The following is a 20,793-nucleotide window of genomic DNA, read 5'->3' as shown; positions in this document are numbered from 1 at the left end:
CTCTGAGACCAGTCAGGATATCGCAGGGAGTCCCTCCCCGCCCCAGAATAAAATATTCTTTATTCTTAACATTACAAAAGGGGCAGAATAGAATATTTCCCCTGAAGACAAAGAGGAGAGACATCTTAAAGGTGGAAAGCATCCTCAATCTTCCCGCTATAGGAAAACAGCCTCAAGTAGAAAGCATGAAGTCTTTAGGAATGGAGATTTCGTATCCATTCAGAAAGACTGGGCCACTCTATTTCATAAGCAAAGGGCAACCAGAAACTCCAGATAAGTACCCAACAGGCAAGGAGCCAAAGCTGACAAGATTAGCTCAGATAACATTTGCATTTCCCCTTTGGCCTATAGAATCAGGGTTATGGTCAGGGGTGAGATTCAGCCGATTTGGACTGGTTTGGGTGAACCAGATGTTAATTTTAATCTGGTTCGCTGAACCGGTAGTTGCAAGGATGGGCTCACCCCACCAGAGGTGGGTTCCTACCAGTTCGCACCTATTCGGTAGAACCGGTTCGTCAAATCTACCGAACCGGTTAGAAGAGGTTCCACCAGTGGACCCGGAAAACAGGCCATACCTATAGAAGAGGTTCCAAAATTTTTTGAAACCCATCACTGGTCCTTGGATATGATTATTCTACACTATCATGCTCATATTTATAAAACTCAGTGCCTCTGTGAAAGGTAAGGATGACTACTGTGTTTGTGGTGCAATCAGAACATTGTGTGTGTTGAAGTTGTTTTAATGCAAACCTTTTAAAAAACAAGTTTACCTCATATTCTTATGCATGCCAGTGCTGTGTGTGAGGTAATTTAAGGTGGTTCTGACAAGTGTCGTCGGCATCTTCATATCTGGTCACATGGGCGGCAAGCCACTCCCATCTGGTCACATGGGCGGCAAGCCACTCCCACAAAGGAGGCCACACCCACAGAGTAGGTTCAAACAATTTTTGAAACCCACCACTGCACCCCACCCACCCCGTCTCTCCCCTCCCAGGAGTCTCCACATGGCTCATTTTGGATGTCAGGTAAGTCCAGGGCCCACATGGAGGCTGAAACCGAAGCCGTCTCATGTGTCGCTGCCGATGCAGTCCGACCTAGCTGTTAAGATTAAGGACGGCTAAGATTGCGAAAATAAGATCCAGCAAATTCACATTTAACCACTGCATAAAGTGTTAACTGGAGGCGCAGAGCAGTGCCTTACCCTAATAATTCAAAGGAGATGCAGAAATGATTACGGAAGCAAAAATACTCTTTCATGTGGACGACGTTATATGTATTATCTTGGTCCTTTTGCCGTAGCGAATTTAAGATGCCAACTTCAACCAAAGCCTGACTGTGGAATCTGGATAGAAAGGGGAAAATGACACCAAATGTCATTTCGATCTCGTAATCTAGTTTAACGTACAGGTTGCCCTTGACTTACGACCGTTCATTTAGTGATGTTTGAAATTACAACGGCACTGGGGGGAAAAAAGGACTTACAGCTGATCAGTAGTGGGTTCCGGATCCCATTGCGACCGGAATGCTGCAATGGGGCCGGGCGTCCTCATCGGGCATGCGTGCTGCGTATGGATGTGCACGCCACCGCCCGGCGACACTCAGCTGCTCAGCGGAGGTTGAGCAGGTGCCACACAGTGTGCGCGCATGCGCAATTGGCCCATTTGCATCAAAAAGCGGTAAGGAACGTGGGCAGGCAGGTGGGCGGGCGGGCCAAATGAGCCACCGTTCCGGTACGGTGGCCGCTGCTCCCAGCTACCAACAGTATGCCCGTACCGGGCCATACCGCCCGGAACCCACCACTACAGCTGATTCTCCTACTTAACAACTGTCGCACCATCCCCATAGACATATGTTGAAAATTTGGGCATTGGACAACTGGCCTGTATTACGATCCTGGGTTCAAGTGATCACCATTTGTGACCTTCTCCCAGCGATCTTCCAACAAGGAAATTCAATTGGGAAAGCTGGAATTAACAACTGCACGATTCAATCGATCGGTCAGAACAGAGCTGGACGGGACCTTGGAGGTCTTCCAGTCCAACCCTATACCTAATCGGTATTAAACTGGTGGCCTGCGGGCCATATGCGCCATATGCAGGACACGCCTCCCCCCAGCTTTGTGAAAGGGGAAAAGTTGCAAAACGTCACGTGATGGCAACATGACACTGTGAATTTGACACCCATGCCCTATACCATTTCAGACAGGTGACGATCCAATCTCTTCTTAAAAACTTCCAGATGAAGCACCCACAACTTCTGGTGGCAAGTTGTTCCACTGGTTAATTGTCCTCATGGTTAGGAAGTTTCTTGGTTTGTTTGCTGCCAATTTTTTTTAATCTTCTGGTTATAAATTAAAGCTCACACCAAAAATAATCAATCGTAATTAAACGAAAACAAATTAGGAATCAATCCTCTATTCAACTAGTTTCCGGTACTTGATTTTTGTTAATAAATAAAAAGTGCATTAGAGTTCAGACTGGAAGAGACGTGGAAGCAAGGTCAGCCAATGGGGGCTTATTCAGACAGCAAGGAGCTTGGGTGTGGCTTAGCTCTGTAGCTCTGAGTCTAAACTAGTCTGCTGCTCTGAACTGAAACTGTTCTCTCCTCTGCTTGTGTTTTGCTTGTATTTACTACCGCATTGGAAAAACCTCTCTTTGGCTGTTGTATATTTTCTTCATGTGTTATATTATATATAAAGAGGAGTTAATGAATCCTGCTGAGTCAGTTACCCGTGTGTGCTTTCTGGATGTGATTGCTGCAACAAATTCTGACAAACTGTAAACCAAAACGAAAAGAATTCAGATGTTCCTACCTCTTTTTGTTCCTTATTATTTTCACTGCTACTTTTTCACCGGTCTTGTGGTCCAAACACTTCACAACATGGCCAAAGGATCCTTTGCCAATTATAGCCAGGATTTCGTATCTATATGCAATATGATCGCTTAGTACCTACACAGAGTGACAACAGCGTACAAAGTAAACATAGCATGTGCTTCCACTACGTCTCATGCTACATTCACAAAACAAGCAAAAAAGCAAAAATTCATTGTCATTCTAGGTCTCAGACAGGGGTCAAATCCTCTGAAGCTTGCCACTGGTTTGCTTCACGCACATGCGCACTGCAGGCGCTTAAGAAGCCTTTCCTGAGTCTGCAAAGGTAAGTAGAACAGCAGGAGGGGGGAACAGCTGTGCTGCATGATTTAGATTTGCTAGAAAGCAGGATTTCCTGCTTTTTAGCGAATACTAATCGCACAGCGCAGCTGATTGTTGCACAGCTGATTGTTGGAATTTTTAAAAACTTTTTAAACCATTTTTTACTACCTATTCACCCGAACTGATAGTAAGAAAAGTGCTTTAAAAAGTTTTCTAAAAAGGTTCCGACGATCGTGCGTCACAGTTGTTTGTCACAGCTGATCGTTGGAACTGTTTTTAACCTTTTAAAGCATTTTTACTACCTATTCGCCCGAACCAGTAGTAAAAATATGCTTTAAAAAAGTTTTAAAAGGTTCCGATGATCATGCAGAACAGCTGATTGTCACAGCTGATTGTCAGAACATTTAAAAAAAATTACTACTGGTTCGGGCGAATAGGTAGTAAAAATGCTTTAAAAAGTTTTTTTTAAAGGTTCCAACGATTGCGTGTCACAGCTGATTGTTGCAGCTGATTGTCACAACTAAATGTCAGAACCTTTTTTTATCTTTTAAAGCATTTTTTACTACCTATTCGCCCAAACCAGTAGTAAAAATATGGTTTTAAAAAGTTTTAAAAGGTTCTGATGATCACACAGAACAGTTGATTGTCACAGCTGATTGTTGGAACATTTAAAAAAAATTTAAAGCATTTTTTTACTACTGGTTTGGGCGAATAGGTAGTAAAAATGCTTTAAAAAGTTTTTTAAAAAGGTTCCGATGATTTAAAAGTATTTTTTACTACTTATTCACCCAAACCAGTATTTTCAAAAAAAGTTTAAAAAAAAGGTTCCGACGATCAGCTGTGACGATCAGCTACGTCACGTGATCGTCAGAACTTTTTTAAAAACCTTTTTTAAAGCTTTGTTTACTATCTATTCGCCTGAACCAGTACCAGTAGTAAAAAATGCTTTAATGTTCCAACAATCAGCTGTGCGATCATCGGAACCTTTTAAAACTTTTTAAAAGCATTTTCCCCCTAGTCCCAGTGATGGAGCACCCTCAACTTCTAGAGGCAAGCCATTCTGTTGGTTAATTGTTCTCACTGTTAGGAAGTTTCTCCTTAGTTCTAGGTTGGAGCTGCCTTCAATGATCTTCCACCTGTTAGTTCTTATCCTGCCCATAGATGCTTTGGAGAATACGTTGATAGCCCCTCAAATGGAATGATACCTTGCTGTTCTGAAACTCATAGAAGTTGGACCAACCCATTTTGATGCAAACATGCATTGCTTGTTCGGTATTCAACGCACAAGGTAGATTGTCGGTGTCGGCTGCTTGTGACTCACTACATTATTCCAGTTGGATAAATTTGTTTGATGTTCATCTTTTTTGATGCTCATCATGCTTTCGGGAGTCAACCAATGTTTTTTTTTTAAAAAAAGTTTTTTTATTTTTCCTTTCAAATTCATTCTTAGATATACATTCTTATAATTGCTATTTAACATTTGTCAATTCCTATCATTTTTCCGCCTGTATATTTACATTTTGATATTTTCTTATTTCCCCTCCCCGTATTTTAATCATGTGTCGTCTGAGATATTTATTTCATGTTTTGTTCCTTTTTCTTTCTATTTATATCTTTTTTCAAGCCACTCATAAAATCACCCCCAGGTCCTGTAGTACACTGATTCCTCTTTGTCCTTCATTCTCAATGTCAACCTATTCATTTCTGCACAGTCTAATATCTTCTTTATTACCTCCCATTCCAATGGGATTTTGTCTGCTTTCCAATTTTGTGCAAATACAATTCTAGCTGCTGTTAATTATTTGTACAATCAAATATGAATCTTCTTTACTATATTTCTCTGGTAGAATACCCAATAAAAATACCTCTGGCTTAAACTCTATGGGTTGATGTATCATTTTATTTAACCATGTTTGTATTTTAACCCAATAGGGTTTTGGTGTCCCTGCAATACGATACAATACAATAGCAGAGTTGGAAAGGACCTTGGAGGTCTTCTAGTCCAATCCCCTGCCTAGGCAGGAAACCCTACACCACTTCATACAAATGGCTATCCAACATTTTCTTAAAGACTTCCAGTGTTGGGGCATTCACAACTTCTGGAGGCAACTTCTGTTCCACTGATTAATTGTTCTCACTGTCAGGAAATTTCTCCTTAGTTCTAAGTTGCTTCTCTCCTTGATTAGTTTCCACCCATTGCTTCTTGTTCTACACTCAGGTGCCCTGTAGAATAGTTTGACTCCCTCTTCTTTGTGGCAACCCCTGAGATATTGGAACACTGCTATCATAGCAATAGCAATAGCAATAGCAGTAGACTTATATACCGCTTCATAGGCCTTTCAGGCCTCTCTAAGCGGTTTACAGAGAGTCAGCATATTGCCCCCAACAATCTGGGTCCTCATTTTACCCACCTCGGAAGGATGGAAGGCTGAGTCAACCCTGAGCCGGTGAGATTTGAACCGCTGACCTGCTGATCTAGCAGTAGCCTGCAGTGCTGCATTTAACCACTGCGCCACCTTGGCTCTTGTCTCCCCTAGTCCTTCTTTTCATTAAACTAGACATACCCAGTTCCTGCAACCGTTCTTCATGTGTTTTAGCCTCCAGCCCCCTAATCATCTTTGTTGCTCTTCTCTGCACTCTTTCTAGAGTCTCCACATCTGCACAGCCAACTTATAGTATATGTTCCTCGCAATTGGTGACATTTCCAACAGAGGTACCACTGTATTGGAAGACAGCTATCATGTCACCACAAGCTTTTTTCTTGTTTAGACTCAGTGTGCTGCTCCCTCCCTCCCTCCCTCACTCTCAGAGACGTAGCTGTGGTTTAGTGAGTTTGGGCCTTTGGCCCTGTGGGTGTTTTGCCATGATCTGGATGCCAAGTTCTACCACCACGTCAGCCTCTTCTTACCTTTTTGTAGGAACCATGGTCATCATCATAGGTGCTGCTGTTCTCTCCATCAATGTAGCCCTCAATCTTCTTTGCGCCCAGGCCAAGAAACCACAGCTCTTTATAGTCCTTGATTTCTCGTTGTTCGTACAGGGTTAGTTGGTTTTTAAAATGTTTCAAGGCTTCTGTTTTGGGAAGGAAGCCAAAGGGGTGTTAAAAGAACCTGAAGATATCATAGTGTCAGGCCTGCAGTTATATCCCTTTTAGGATCTTTGGCCTGCCACACTCTCTCTTATTCCATTAGGCTGTTTCATTAGTGTAGTAGTTGGGAGGGGGGAACAGAAAGGAGTAGAATTGTGGAATGTGTTGTTGTCATTCTTTTCTAGAAGCCCAAGGTCATCTTTTGTCTCCGCACCTCTGCACCTGACCAGAACCAGCTGGGTGGTGATGCCAGCGTGGAAGAAGAAGATTGGACCATGTGAGGGATTTGTGGGTGTGGGGACAAGATCATGAACTTTAAACTGGGTGGGAATCCTAGGTAACTTCCAGAATTGGGATTCCACAGATGTGCTAAGATGTCTGACTTATTAAATTGGAACTTTAAGGATCGTTTTGCCTTGGACTCTGATTTAATTTAGAGCTGAGGTGGCGCAGTGGTTAAATGCAGCACTGTGGGCTACTTCAGCTGACTGCAGTTCTGCAGTTCGGCTGTTCAAATCTCATCTGCTCAGGGTTGACTCAGCCTTCCATCCTTCTGAGGTGGGTAAAATGAGGACCCGGATTGTTGTTGGGGGCAATATGCTGACTCTGTAAACCGCTTAGAGAGGGCTGAAAGCCCTATGAAGCGGTATATAAGTCTAACTGCTATTGCTATTGCTATTAATTCTGCATGATACTTGGAACGCTGACACATAGTTTATCTAAATCGATATATTAACATGTACATTGTTGTTTCCCATCCCTCTGCCCTCAAACTTATCACCACAGTTTCTGAACTGGTGTAGGGTTTCCTCCTTGAGCAGGGGGTTGGACTACCATGTTTCCCCAAAAATAAGACCTCCCTGGATAATAAGCCCAATCAGGCTTTTGAGTGCATGTGCTGAAATAAGCCCTTCCCCCAAAATAAGACCTCCCTGAAAATATTGCAAGATAGAAGCAGCCGTGAGGTGACCATGCTCACCACCTCCTGCACCTTAAAAAAAATAAGACCTCCCGGAAAATAAGGCCAAGTACTTATTTCAGGGGTCAAAAGAAATTAAGACCCTGTCTTATTTTTGGGAAACATGGTAGAAGACTTCTAATATCCCGTTCAACTCTGTTGAAACTCCCGTCCATCCTCAAAATAATCCCAGCCTTCAAAATCCTAAATACCCTGCTTATCAAAAGTTCTGTTTCGCAGCTTAGTTTTCTAAACATTAAGATCTGTATTTTTACGCCCTAAAGAAACTTGAAAGCTGGTTCTGTAGGACTGAAGGCAACCTTCAACTTTTAGGAAAGGAGATACGATTCCCCCTCTTCAGCCAGTTGCTTTTAAATGATATTTTCTTGGTTTTCCATGACATTATAATCATCCCGTTTGGAGGGAAAGGTCTGTGCAGAAATTGGATGGTTTATCTGCTGTTTTTCCTTTAGCATTTATCCTAGGACTTGTACCTGCTGAAGTTAGTGGGAACTTGAGGTTGTGAGTCTTCTCGATGTCTCCAGATTTACTGCTCAGCCCTCTGGGGATGATTTCAGAGACGGTGGTAGGAAACGGCTGGACTTGAGATCGGTTATCCTGCAAAGTTGCAAGAGCTTTGTTTCTTTTTCCTCTTAAAGCCACTTCATTATTTCTGTGATTTATTCATTACTCCGCCGGGCTCAGAAACCAACTTTCAGGGGGAAATATCGCCAGGATAAAAAACAAAGCATCAAAATCAGAGGTGGTATTCTACCCACGATTTCCACAACCATGTCAGGCGAACCTGTCCGAACCGGTAGAATCTGATTTTGATGCTTTGTTTTTTATCCTGGCGATATTGAGTTTCTCTATACGGTGGCTGGCGTCAGCTTTGATGGTGTCCAGCCACCGCATTCTTTGGAAGCCTTCTACCGCTAACTCTTCCAAGCATAATTGCTTTCTCCAGTGAATTCCGCCCCCACCCACATGATATGGCCAAAATATTGTCCTGTTAGACATTGTGCCTTTGGACCAGGGGTGTGAAACTGGCAGGCCACACCCACCCCAGCTCTGTGAAGGGGAAAAATGTCGTGAAATGTCACGTCATGGTGACATGATGTCATGAGTTTGACACCCATGCTTTAGAGCAGGGATGTCAAACTCAATTTCATTGAGGGCTGTATCAGGGCTGTGGTTGACCTCATGGAGCCATCCGGGCATTGGCTGACTGGGTAGGCGTGGCCAGCTTGACGCCACTCCCCAAACTGCTGGCATGTTTCTTCTTTGCATTGGGGAGACCAGGTCAAAGTCACGCTGGCCTCACCTTTCCTCTTCGCGCTGGGTAGATCCGGACAGTCGCGGGCCAGATCAGAACACATCCCGTGCTGGATCTGGCCGCGAGCCTTGAGTTTGACACCCCTGCTTTAGCCAATGCCAATTTATTCTCATTTTGTCATCTGTCTGGAGTCCCTTTGCGCCTACAAGAGATCTAAGCCCAGCCCACCATGAATTCCATCGACTCTTATCTGCCGCCTATTTGCTTTGACCGTTAGTAGTTCAGATTCTTGTAGAGAGCGTTAACATACAATGAACCTACGCTCATTTCGACTGCCCAGACGCCTGTTTTCCTGAGCTTGATATTTTTATTCCCTTACTTTTAGGGCCTTGGTTCATCATGGAGGAAACTTACCGAATGCAGAGTTGTCACAGACTGAAAGGTTTTTGTGGCTATTTGTGGGAAAAGTGCATCTTGCTGTAGAGGCTTTAAAGCAGTCGTCACCAAACTCGATTTGGATGGACAGTCCAAGTGAGGGAGGGCGTTGATATTGCTGTTTAATTTCTGAGGAGGAAATGCAGAGTTAATCCCAGAGTAGTGCGGTGGCCTAGAGGTGGCACTCTAGCCTCACAATCAGGTGGTTTTGAGTTCGATCCTAGGTAGAGACAGATGTTTCTCTCACTGAGAATATATCTGCTACTAAACAGGCATCTGTCCAGTAAATACTCAGCTTCATTCAACTGCCCCGACTCCACCCCGCAAGGGATGATGTGGTCATTAAAAGGGGAAAAAAATATAGCGTTAATCCCAGCATTTTTGTAGAAGGTTGCATGGCTGGCTGAGGGATTCTGGGAATTGAAGTCCACCAGTCTTCAAGGGGCCAAGTTTCAAGACCCCCTGCTTGAAACAATCAATGAACAAGAGCCGAGGTGGCGCAGTGGTTAGAGTGCAGCACCGCAGGCTACTTCAGCTGACTGCTTGCTGCAGTTCGGCAGTTCAAATCTCACCGGGTCAAGGTCAACTCAGCCTTCTGTCCTTCCAAAGTGGGTAAAATGAGGACCCAGATTGTTGGGGGCAAGAGGCTGATTTTGTAAACTGCTTAAAGATGGCTGTAAAAGGACTGTAAAGCGGTATATAAGTCTAACTGTTATTCCTCTTTTTTTCCTTCCTTCCTTCCTTCCTTCCTTCCTTCCTTCCTTCTCTCTCTCTCTTCTTCTATCCTTCAGCATTCTATTATCTATCTATCTTCCTTCCTTCCTTCCTTCCTTCCTCATTCTATTATCTTCCTTCCTTTCTCCTTCATTCCTTGTCATTCTATTATCTTTTCTTTCCTCCCTCCCTGTGTTCCCTCCTTCTCTCCTGTCTCCCTCCTTATTCCTTCCTTCGTTCCTTCGTTCCTTCCTTCCTTCCTTCCTTCCTTCCTTCCTTCCTTCCTTCTTCCCTTTCTTATTTTCCTTCCTAGTGGCACAGTGGTTATAATGCAGGATTGCAAGCTGACTCTGCCCACTGCCAGGAGTTCAATTCTCACCGGCTCGAGGTTGACTCAGCCTTCCATCCCTCCAAGGTGAGTGAAACAAGCACCCAGATTGTTGGGGGCAAGAGGCTGACTCTGTAAACTGCTTAGAGGGGGCTGTAAAAGCACTGTGAAGCGATATATAAGTCTAACTGCTATTGCTAATGAAGATGATCTCAATAGGAAGCCGTCACAGGGGTCTTTTGTTGCCAACATCCCTGTGCAAATACCTGTCGGAAAATTCTGTTGGCTTCACGTCGGCTGCTCTCTTGAGGCGGCAATTTAGGACGAGAGAGTGCTGCTATCTGGGGAAAAAATGGAGAATAACGGCAAAATTGGCATGGAAAATTATACCCTTGGGACTTCAATGCCTAGTACAGTTATGCTCATGAGGTGTACCTAAATTAGTAATAGGATATTTTTGTGTTTAATTGGTTTTTTAAATTATTATTCCTAATGTCCTATTCAAAGTTTCTAGTGTAAGAGCCTCGACATAGGTCTGAACTGAGGGGTCGAAATTCATATCCCAACAGGAGGTGGGATGTTCGTTGTTTGAAAACATCACATGGAATGTCAAATGAGCAAAAAAATGAGCCAATTTTGCTCAATTTTGCCCCCCCCCCGCCCCCAGGAGCACTTCACAAGCCTCCTAAAGGCTATTCATGCCCTTTTTAAAAAAAAAATAATAATATGGGCCCGTTTTCGCAAAAACTGGGCCGTCTTTGGGAGGTCTGCAGAATGAAAAAACTTTTGTTTTTAATTTGCCTCTTCAAAATCTTGGTGCATCTTATATTCCAGTGCATCTTATACTCCGAAAAATACGGTACCTGTATGTAAGAACTACCTGCATCTCAACAAAAATCATTTTTTTATAAGCAGAAGAGAGGATCTTGTATTGACAATGGGGCAGAATTCTCTAAAGGAAAACCACCCCATGAAAACCACCGGTTTCATGAATATTTCTCACTTAAAAGATTTAGGAGGTTGGTTTCGTCTGAATTCTCACCTTAGAAGCTGACAGCCTTATGTTTCCTTTCTTGAATTTGTGAGTTAGGGACGTATTTTCTGTGGAAATCAAAGTTGGCACCTCCCTCTGTTTTTGGACTAGAGTTTTAGGCTCCGGTAGAGACTGCAATGATAAACCAGATATTTTTCAACCTTTCAACCTTGTTTTGACTAACTTTCAGCTTTTGGCTGAAGTAGGCCACTTCAATTGAATGAGCATCATTACTTCTAGCGTATGTGTTTTGCTTAATACATTCTAAACCTACAATGGCGAATCTATGTCATGAGTGCCAGATGTGGCATGCAGAGCTGTTCTGGTCCCCCTCTGTCCGGTAATGAACACAGATACAGGCTTAGCTGTTTGCCACACTTTATTCACAGCAATTATAATCCTGATGGCTGAAAGCCCAGGCACGACTCACTGGCAAGACGTTGGCAGCAACCCAGACTCCAACAGACACAGGAACACAAGGCAGACCAGACAAGCAGTTCTCCACATTACTACGAACGGTTGTGTCCTGCAAAAGGACTCCTCCCAAAGTCTCTTCTTATATACTCTCTTGGGAGGGGCCAAGCCATAACCACCTGGGCTTCATTATCTCTTATGAGTCTGTCTCTGTAACTGCTGCCTCCGTTTCTCCGCCCTACATTGCCTGGCGTTAGGGACAAACTCCCTTTGATCTTCCCCACTGCTCCATGCCTCAGCCGCCTTCTGGTGGCCAACCAGCCTTTCTGGTCCCTGCTCTGAGTCTGAACCCTGCCCAGGGTCCTCCACATAGGGTCCCTCGCTATCGGAGTCCATTGGCAGCTCCAATGGCTCCTGTTGGGCCACAACACAGAGCCCTCTCTGTGGTCACATGTGCTGTCACCAGCTGGTCCTCGCCGTCCCCAGAGCACTGGAAAATGGCACGAAAAATGCCCAAAAAAACAGGCCATTTCAGGTTATTTTGGGGACTGTTTTGGGGCCATTTTTCAGACTATTTTTGACTCCCAAAATGCTCCCAAAACAGCCGGAAACGGTCTGAAACACCATCTGAAAGTGGCCCAAAAACAGGCATGCGTGCACCAGCCCGCTCGTCTTTGAGTTTCCATCAATCCGGCTCGCGCACATGCACACACATGCACCAGTGGTGGGTTTCAAAAATTTTTAGAACCTCGTCTGTAGGTGTAGCCTGCTTTGTGGGAGTGGCTTGCCAGCCATGTGACTGGGTGGGGGTGGCCAACTTGCAAAATGTGGTGAAACTCACTTAACAACGCTCTTGCTTAGCAATCAAAATGTTGGCTCAGAAACTCTGGCATTTGAAGCATGCAAATCTTAAAGCTGTCAAGTTACAAGACCCTTGCACCCATAACCCTTTAGGAAAAAAAAAACCAGGGGTGTTCAAACTTGACAGCTTTAAGACTTGTGGACTTCAACTCCCAGAATTCCTCCTCCAGTCATGTTGGCTCAGGAACTCTGGCATTGAAGTGTGCAAGTCTTAAAGCTGTCAAGTTACAAGACCCTTGCACCCCTAAACCTTTAGAAAAAAAAACCCCAGGGGTGTTCAAACTTAACAGCTTTAAGACTTGTGGACTTCAACTCCAGAATTCCTCCTCTCGCTCTTCATCTTGATGATGTTCGGACGTGCAGGGGGAGGGAGATTAAACCGGTTCTAAACGGCACTGTAGATTTGTGGAACCTCTTCTATAGAAGAGATTAGAACTGGCAGGAACCCACCCCTGACATGCACACACATTCTGGTTTGGGCAATCAGTGCCGAAAAGATTCGCCATTACTGTTCAAAACAATTCTTATTAATATTACATTAAAACTACGAAGATTCTCAATCCTCCAGGCTGTCCCGGCAGAGAGGGCTCTGCCATAGGTTCGCCATCATGGGTATATGTTCTCCTGCTTGAGTACTGGGTTAGACTAGTAGACCTCCATGGTCCCCTCCAACCCCATTATTCTATGTTCTATGCCGTTTGCATTATTTTGTCCTCATGAAAATTTGTAGGGCTTGTCATGGAATAGCTTAAAAAGCACGGAGGTTTGGGGAAGTCTGTAACTGATCAATTTAAATCGCTTACCAAACCTATTTGGGTGTAACTTGTCTCACATGACGTTGCCTCTAACTTGGTTTTGCTTGCTGTATAACACGCGTCTCCTTTAGGAGTCTTCCCTGTTTTTAAAAAGAAAGGGAAAGAAAGAGGAAGAGAAAAGCTAATTGCTTCATTAAACACATTATGCTTAGGCCTGAGGCCACCCATTCCCAATAATCACTGGTGGGACCCGAAGCCTTCAATGATTCGAAATATTTAGGGACGGTGTTGTGGCCCAGCAGGAGCCGTTGGAGCTGCCACCAGACTCCGACAGCGAGGGGCCCTATGAGTCGGCTTTGGAGGATGTGGAGGACCCTGGACAGGGTTCCGACTCCGAGCAGGGCGCAGAGAGGCTGGTTGGCCACCAGAAGGCACCTGAGCCTTGGACCAGTGGGGAGGAGACAAGGGAGTGTGATCCGGACGTCAACAGTGGGGAGGAGCCAAGATGCCCAGCACCGAAGAGCTAATAGGCGTAAGGAACAATTACACAATTACAGGGGGTAATTGCACTCAGCTGGTGGTCATTAGGCTCCTCTCCAGACTATAAAAGGACTGCTTGTGCACACGCCCCTTTTGCAGAAGTCAACGCAGGAACTAATGTTGGAGAACATTATTGTGAGCCTGGCAGGCTGGATTGCTGCCACGGCTTATCTGTGCTGGATTGTTGCCCAAGCTTGTCTGTGCTGGTTTGCTGCCAAGGACCTGTCTGTCTGTTAATTAAATGCCGTAACTTATCTTTAGCTCGGAGTGTGTGTTGATGTGGGATGAGGGGGGGTCAGAACAGACGGTTACAAATGAAACGGCGTAATCTCGATGCGTTCGTGATTCAAAATCGCCTCACCGCAAGGCTCAATGTGTCCTGATCCGATTCGACTTTTCCCTCCATCTTGCTTGGAATTGTGAATGGTGGCACTCACCTCCCTTTCCTAGGAAAATAGGAAGTACAAAAGCTTCAAAACAACCGACTGAAAACATTTTCAAAAGCTGGTTCAAAGTTATCATTGGGGGAGCTTGGGTTGTGTCACCTCCTTGCCTTCTTCGAGGCATCTTTCCACTACAAACCTTCCATGGGACGCCATTGGATCTTCCGCCATTTTTCCTACCTGTCACAAGAACGTGCCGCCATTTTGTTCTCTGTCCTTGGAAGTTTGATCCAAGAATCCCTTGCTCAAATCTGGCAAACACACAGACCTGCCAAACACTCTGGCCATGTTCTGCCCTGAATTAAGAAGACCATGTTTCTATGTTGGCTAGTCTGTATGTTATGACAGCACTGGGAAAAAATAGCTCACAATTCAGTGGTGAGTTCCTCTCCCCGTCACTACTGGTACGGTGCTCATGGGGCCGCATGTCCTTTCATGCACACACACGGAACATGTGTGTGCACTCGACTACCCCTACGACAGCCAGCTGCTTGTGGGAGCTCGCGTAGGCACCGCACGCTGTGCGCGCGTGCGCAATTGGCCGGTTGCTTTAAAAACTGGTATAGAACGTGGGCGGGCAGGTGGGCCAAATGAGCCACCGTACCGGTACACTCTCAGCTGCTCCCGGTGGCTACCAGTATGGCTGTACTGTGCCGTACCAGCTGAAACCCACCACTGTCACAACTGTAGTGATTATCTGGGAATAGATAAGGTTTGTCATCATAAATATTCCTTTGGAAGACTGTTTGCCAGGCCTTGCTGTATTTGAATGAAAGGAATTCATATTTGTTTAATAAAAAGGGGTTTTGTCGAGACCAGGAATTTGTTCTGTGCTTTTTGGGGAAGCCTAGATCAGAACATCCCTATATATATATATACATACTGTATTTTTTGGAGTATAAAACGAACCTTCCCCCCACTAAAAAAAGATGAAAATCTGGGTGCATCTTATACACTGAATAGAGCGTTTTTGGCCTACCGAAACCCTGCCCCCTTTGCAAAAATGGACATGCAGAGGGTTTGGGAGGCTTGCAAAGTGCTCCTGGGGCCTGGGGAGGACAAAATTGAGCAAAAAAGGAGCCATTTTTTGCTCATTTTTGCCCCCTACCCCCCAGGAGCACTTTACCAGCCTCCCAAAGCTCTGAATACTCCCTCCCTTTTTTGCAAAAAAATGAGGTGTGCAGAGGGTTTGGGAGGCCTGCAGAGTGCAAAAACTTTTTTTTTAAAAAATGTACCTCTTCCAAATCATGGTGCGTCTTATACTCTGGTGCATCTTATGGTCCCAAAAATACGGTAGATAGCAAGGCTGGCCCATCTGTATTCTAGCTTCCTTGTTTCTCCACCATTGCAGGTTCTTTCCTGGACCAGAACTCCAGCTTTGCTGGCTGAAAAATTCTGGGAGTTGAAGTCCACAAGTCTTAAAGTTCTCAGGGTTGGAGACTCCCGTTCTAGAGACATAGCTACTTAAAAACTACCTTTGCTCACCTTTGGGATGAGAAGGTTGGGTTTTTCACCAGGTTTCAGTATAACTGGGAGAGCACTTGATCGTCCTTTCCTAATTTTTTCAGACTTGGCACTAATTTTCTTTCTGGAGAAAAACCACAGTAGAGATATAATTATGTTACAAACATTGAAGAAAATCTTATTTTTCAAAATATAGGGTTAGGATATGTTCTGACCCCCTCCTCCATCCAGTAACGAAAGTCGAGACAAGCTTAACTAGAATGTACTTTTAATAGCAAGAAGCCAAAATCTTGGTGGCTGAAACCAAGCAAACAAACAGATAAGGTCCTTGGCAGCAAGTCAGACAAACCTTGGCAGCAATTCAGACAAATCGTGGCAGCAATCCAGCCTGCCAAGTTAGTTACGTTCTCTTTAGTCAATGCGTTGACTTCTGCAAGAGGGGCGTGTCACAAGCAGTCTTTTTTATAGTCTGGAGAGGAGCTTAATGACCACCAGCTGAGCACAATTACCTCCTGTAATTGCAGGAGCTGAGTAGCTCTTCGATGCCATGCATCCAGGAACAACTCACTGCTGGCTTCTGGATTACTCTCCCTTGTCTCCTCCCCACTGGTCCAAGACTCAGGCACCACCTGATGGTCAACCAGTCTCTCTGCGCCCTGCTCAGAGTCGGAACCCTGTCCAGGGTCCCCCATATCCTCCAGGGCCGACTCATAGGGCCCCTCGCTGTTGGAGTCTGGTGGCAGCTCCAACGGCTCCTGCTGGGCCACAACAGGATTTTATTTCCTCTAGCTGTAGCAGATGAGATGTTATGTCATGTTTAAAAAATCTTATTTTTCAAAATATAGGGTTAGGATATTATTTCCTCTAGCTGTAGCGGATGAGATGTTATGTCATGTTTAAAAAAATCTTATTTTTCAAAATGCAGAGTTAGGATATGATTTCCTCTAGCTGTAGCAGATGAGATGTTATGTCATGTTTTTAAAAAAATCTTATTTTTCAAAATGCAGGGTTAGGATATTATTTCCTCCAGCTGTAGCAGATGAGATGTCTTGTCATGTTAAAAAAAAATATATTTTTTCAAACGCATCAAGGAGCATTATTAAAGCATCATTTATGACCAAATAAAATAGAATAAGGGCTTGGGGAACGGTGAGATGTCCTCGCTACGCAAACACATTAAAAATAATTTGAAGAATCTCTTTTTTAAAAAAGGCACTTACATGCTGAGCCTCCGGCTGGCTTTTGAAAATGGGGCATTTTATTTCCTACAATACAGGGTGCTTTGTTACAGTGAAATGAAACGAAATGATGGAGGTGAGGTCAGGTGAGATGAGACAATTGGCGGTCACAATACAGGTAAGGACACAGTTCATGTCCTAAATGCCAAAAACAAGATAGGTACCTGTTCTGACCCCCCTCGTCCTACACCAAAGCACGCTGAGACAAAGATACTGCAAGGATTTATTAACACACAGACAGGACCTTGGAAGCAATCCAGCACAGACTAAACTTGGCAGCAATCTAGCCTGCCAAGCTAGCCACGAAAATTCTCCAATGTTAGTGAATGCGTTGACTCCTGCAAAGGTGTGTGTGCACAAGCATTCCTTTTATAGTCTTGAGAGGAGCCTAATTACCACCAGCTGAGTGCAATTATCTCCTGTAACTGCGCAACTCCTTGTCACAAGAGACCATCCAGACAGAAACCCAATATTTTTACTGTTGCCTTTGTTACAATTTGTGTTGTATTTGTGCTGATAAATAAATAAAGGGAGACTCTTGTGACGAGCCGATGGACAGAGAATGGAAGTACTGAACTTCCTCCCATATTTGGGCATACCGGGGGTTGTAACTTTAAATAGATACCTATCACCCTGGCTTAGCTGATAAGGAGTCGAACTCTGTGGCTTAATGGTTAACACATCTGCCTAAGATGCAATACAGCACAGATTCGAATCCCAGTAAGGGTATGGCTAGCTGATGAGAGCTAAATAGCTTGAAATAGATCTATACTAGTCTCCCTTTATTTATTTATCAGCACAAATACAACACAAATTGTAACAAAGGCAACAGTAAAAATATTGGGTTTCTGTCTGGATGGTCTCCTGTGACGAGCCGATGGACAGAGAATGGAAGTACTGAACTTCCTCCCATATTTGGGCATACCGGGGTTTGTAACTTTAAATATATATATATATCCGGTAAATGGATGTTCTTGAACCAGTAGTAGCTACCTCTGAGCCCCAGTGGAAGATGCAGAGCTGGAGGTTGACAAGACCATAGATGTAGTGGCAGTAAGAGAACCCGGGAGAATGAAATAATCAGGGAGATATAAAGAAGCCTAGTGGTTAAGGTACTGGGCTTGTTGACCAGAAGGTTGGCAATTTGAGACCCAAGTGCTGCATGACAAAGTGAGCTTCCTTGTCCCAACTCCTGCCAACCGAGCAATAGCAATAGCACTTATATACCGCTTCATAATCCTTTCTAAGCGGTTTGCAGAGTCAGCATATTTCCCCCAACAATCTGGGTCCTCATTTTATTGACCTCGGAAGGATGGGAGGCTGAGTCAACTTGGAGCCACTCAGAATCGAACTCCTGGAGTGAGCGGTGAGTTAGCTTGCAATACTGCATTCTAACCACTGTGCCACCGTGGCTCTTATGAGTTGGAAGGCATGCAAATGCAAGTAGATAAATAGGTACCACTTCAATGGGAAAGGTAACACTGTCCCGTGTGCCTTTGGGGATAGTCATGCTGGCCACATGACCATGGAACTGTCTTCAGACAATGCTGGCTCCCTTGGCTAGGAAATGGAGATGAGCATTGTCCCCTAGAATCCAACACAACTGGACAGGGGATTCCTTTTTTAAAAACATGTCTGACAAATATTAATGTAAAGGACCAGGAAGAGGCAACATTATCCTCCAGAATATAACTGTCCAAGAGAGACCAGTCAAGCCAGGAGAAGGAGTCAAACAGGGAATTAGTCTGGAATCCCTACATGGACATAAGAAGGCAAATTCTAACCGCACCTTGAATGCCCTAAAATCTTATTTAGTCTGACCAGATTAGCCTGAGAAGATTCTCGTGTTGCAAGCTTGAGCAATCAAACAGCTACTGTATTTTCTGGAGTATAAGACGCTTCAAAGTATAAGACGCACCTAGATTTTGGGGAGGAAAACAAGGGGGAAAAAGTCTGCCTCCCAGCAATTTGCCTCCTTGCAACGAACAGCACAGACAACATACACTGTTTGTAGTGTTACATTTCAAACTATACTTGTACAGAGGCTGTTAAAATTGACGTGCTTTCTGGAAGTATACATTATTCTTTGCTATTTAAAATAATAACACTTTTTAAAATAATAGCACGGGGCCTCTTCAAGCATTTATTTTAAAAAGCTTCTTCCTTTTGTTGTCTAGAATAATAATAAAGCAGTCTTTAAAAAATAAGTCTAATAATTTGAACATTCTATAGGCATTTGTCGTTGTTGACTTGCCTCCTTGCCACGGCACGATAAAACCGTGCTCGACTAAGCCGCGCCCGATTAAACCGCGTCGCTGACGTCATCAACAGGGCGACAACAGCGAGCGCGGAGAAAGAAGGGCGCTTTAAATAGCACTTTGAAAGCAAGCCGATTCAACTTAAGGTAAGGGTTAGGTTTAGGGTTAGGTTTAGGGTTAGGTTAAGGGTTAGGGTTAGGTTTAGGGTTAGGTTAAGGGTTAGGGTTAGGTTTAGGGTTAGGGGTTAATTTTAGGTTTAGCGTTTACAGCGTGATTCTGTCTCCGCGCTGTTGTCGCGCTGTTGATGACGTCAGCTACGCGGTTTCGTCGAGCGCGGTTTAGTCGAACACGGTTTTGTGGTGGAACCCCTCCTTGCAGCAAACAGCCTGATTAGCATAAGAAAAAAAAATCTGCCTCCCAGCAATTTGCCAGGTGGAGCAAACAGCAAGTTTCGCTTTCAATTTCATCAGCTGTTACAGGCTGCAGGGATTCCTATAGCTTATTGAAGCCTCCACAAGCCCCCGTTTGCTGCAAAGAGGTAAATTGCTGGGAGGCAGAGGCCAAAGGGTGGGGGCCAGTGGGTGGGTAGGGCTACTTTCAGTGTATAAGACGCACCCAATTTTTACCCTCTTTTAGGGGGGGAAGGTGCGTCTTATACTCCGAAAAATATGGTAATTGATCTCTTAACGGGTAGATCTGGTGGTTCGCGCCCAACAATAACCAGTGTGCAGTGATTCCAAACACTTGCCCCTGTACAACACAAAGGGACGACCGTTGAGGACAAAAAAAATTCAGCAACATTGCCGCGCTATCCCTAACCAGGGGGGGGGATCAAATTCTCCTTAAAATTCTTGAAGGACTATGACATCCAGGCAACTCCAAGATTCTGCTACCAAGATCAAGAATTCCAGAATGCGCCTGGAGTTCTGAAGATGCTGGACTTTCCAGCAGGATGAGGGGTAGAGGGGCTTCACCACTGGATAATTTAAAAAAAGTTTCCTGGCCCGTCCCTGTGGATGGCTGCGAGCCGCCCTTCAGTTCTGCATAATTCAAAAGGCGGGATATAAATTAAATAAATAAATGACCCAGCTCTTGCCACAGACTTTTTTTTTCTTGGCCAGAGGTCACTCAGATCTGCCAGCTGCATTCCAACACATTGCAGCACTGATGGGCGTTACCTCATTGGGGTAATGAAACGCCTGCAAGAAAATAAGCAAGTGCAGAGAACAGCAAGGAGGACTCAACGTGGGTCGGGCTAAAACAGAGCAAAGAGAAAGGATTCCGTCGAATTATTTGGAAGTTTGATTTCTCTCAAGGCCGCCCGATTGCGTTTCCTTTTAGAACACGGAATAATAGGGTTGGAAGCAGAGGTGGGTTGCTACTACCAGTTCGGGCGTGCTCCCGCGCGCTCCCGACGCTTCTGTGCATGCACGGAAACATCTGAGTGGGTGGGTGGAGCCTCCCGTCAGCGCTACTACTGGTTCGCCTGATCTTGGCCGAACCAGCAGCAACCTGGTTGGAAGGAAGCTTGGAGGTCTTCTAGTCCAACCCCCGATCAGGCAATAGACCCTAGACTACGGGTGTCAAACTTGATCGTGTCCCGCGACGCGTTGTGATGTATCGCGACATATTTTGCCTTCGTGGAGCTGGGGTAGGCATGGTGCACGCATGACACCTCTGGCCCAGAGGCTGCCGGTTCGACAGGCCTGCCCTACGTCATTGCAGACCAATGGCTCTCCAGTCTTTTCTCAAAAAGTGATGGCACACTCATAAAATCTGCTTTAAGCATTTATATTTACCATTTCTGCACCCCCAACAAACAACCAGCTCACAAA

At 44.7% G+C, this 20,793-nt stretch overlaps 1 protein-coding gene across 1 annotated transcript in view; it reads right to left on the bottom strand.

Annotated features, from left to right (window-relative positions):
* DYRK4 (dual specificity tyrosine phosphorylation regulated kinase 4) overlaps nt 1-20,793 on the bottom strand; it is a 37,640-nt gene that overhangs the window by 15,221 nt on the left and 1,626 nt on the right. Inside the window, exons 2-11 of the mRNA XM_087722270.1 lie at nt 15,484-15,586; nt 13,917-14,001; nt 13,064-13,155; nt 10,995-11,117; nt 10,219-10,293; nt 8,890-9,039; nt 7,694-7,817; nt 6,062-6,225; nt 2,813-2,949; nt 1,202-1,342 (exon numbers count right to left, since the gene is read on the bottom strand). Coding sequence (XP_087578396.1) covers nt 1,202-1,342; nt 2,813-2,949; nt 6,062-6,225; nt 7,694-7,817; nt 8,890-9,039; nt 10,219-10,293; nt 10,995-11,117; nt 13,064-13,155; nt 13,917-14,001; nt 15,484-15,586 — 1,194 coding nt within the window. The remainder of the gene's footprint in view (nt 1-1,201; nt 1,343-2,812; nt 2,950-6,061; nt 6,226-7,693; nt 7,818-8,889; nt 9,040-10,218; nt 10,294-10,994; nt 11,118-13,063; nt 13,156-13,916; nt 14,002-15,483; nt 15,587-20,793) is intronic.

This window comes from Thamnophis sirtalis, unplaced genomic scaffold (genome assembly GCF_051295495.1).
Source record: "Thamnophis sirtalis isolate CommonGarterSnake01/CBP01778 unplaced genomic scaffold, rThaSir2_p1.2 scaffold_9, whole genome shotgun sequence".
In the NCBI taxonomy this organism is placed as follows: Eukaryota; Metazoa; Chordata; class Lepidosauria; order Squamata; family Natricidae; genus Thamnophis; species Thamnophis sirtalis.
Note: the sequence above shows the minus strand (reverse complement) of the source record. Positions and strands in the feature narration are given on the sequence as shown.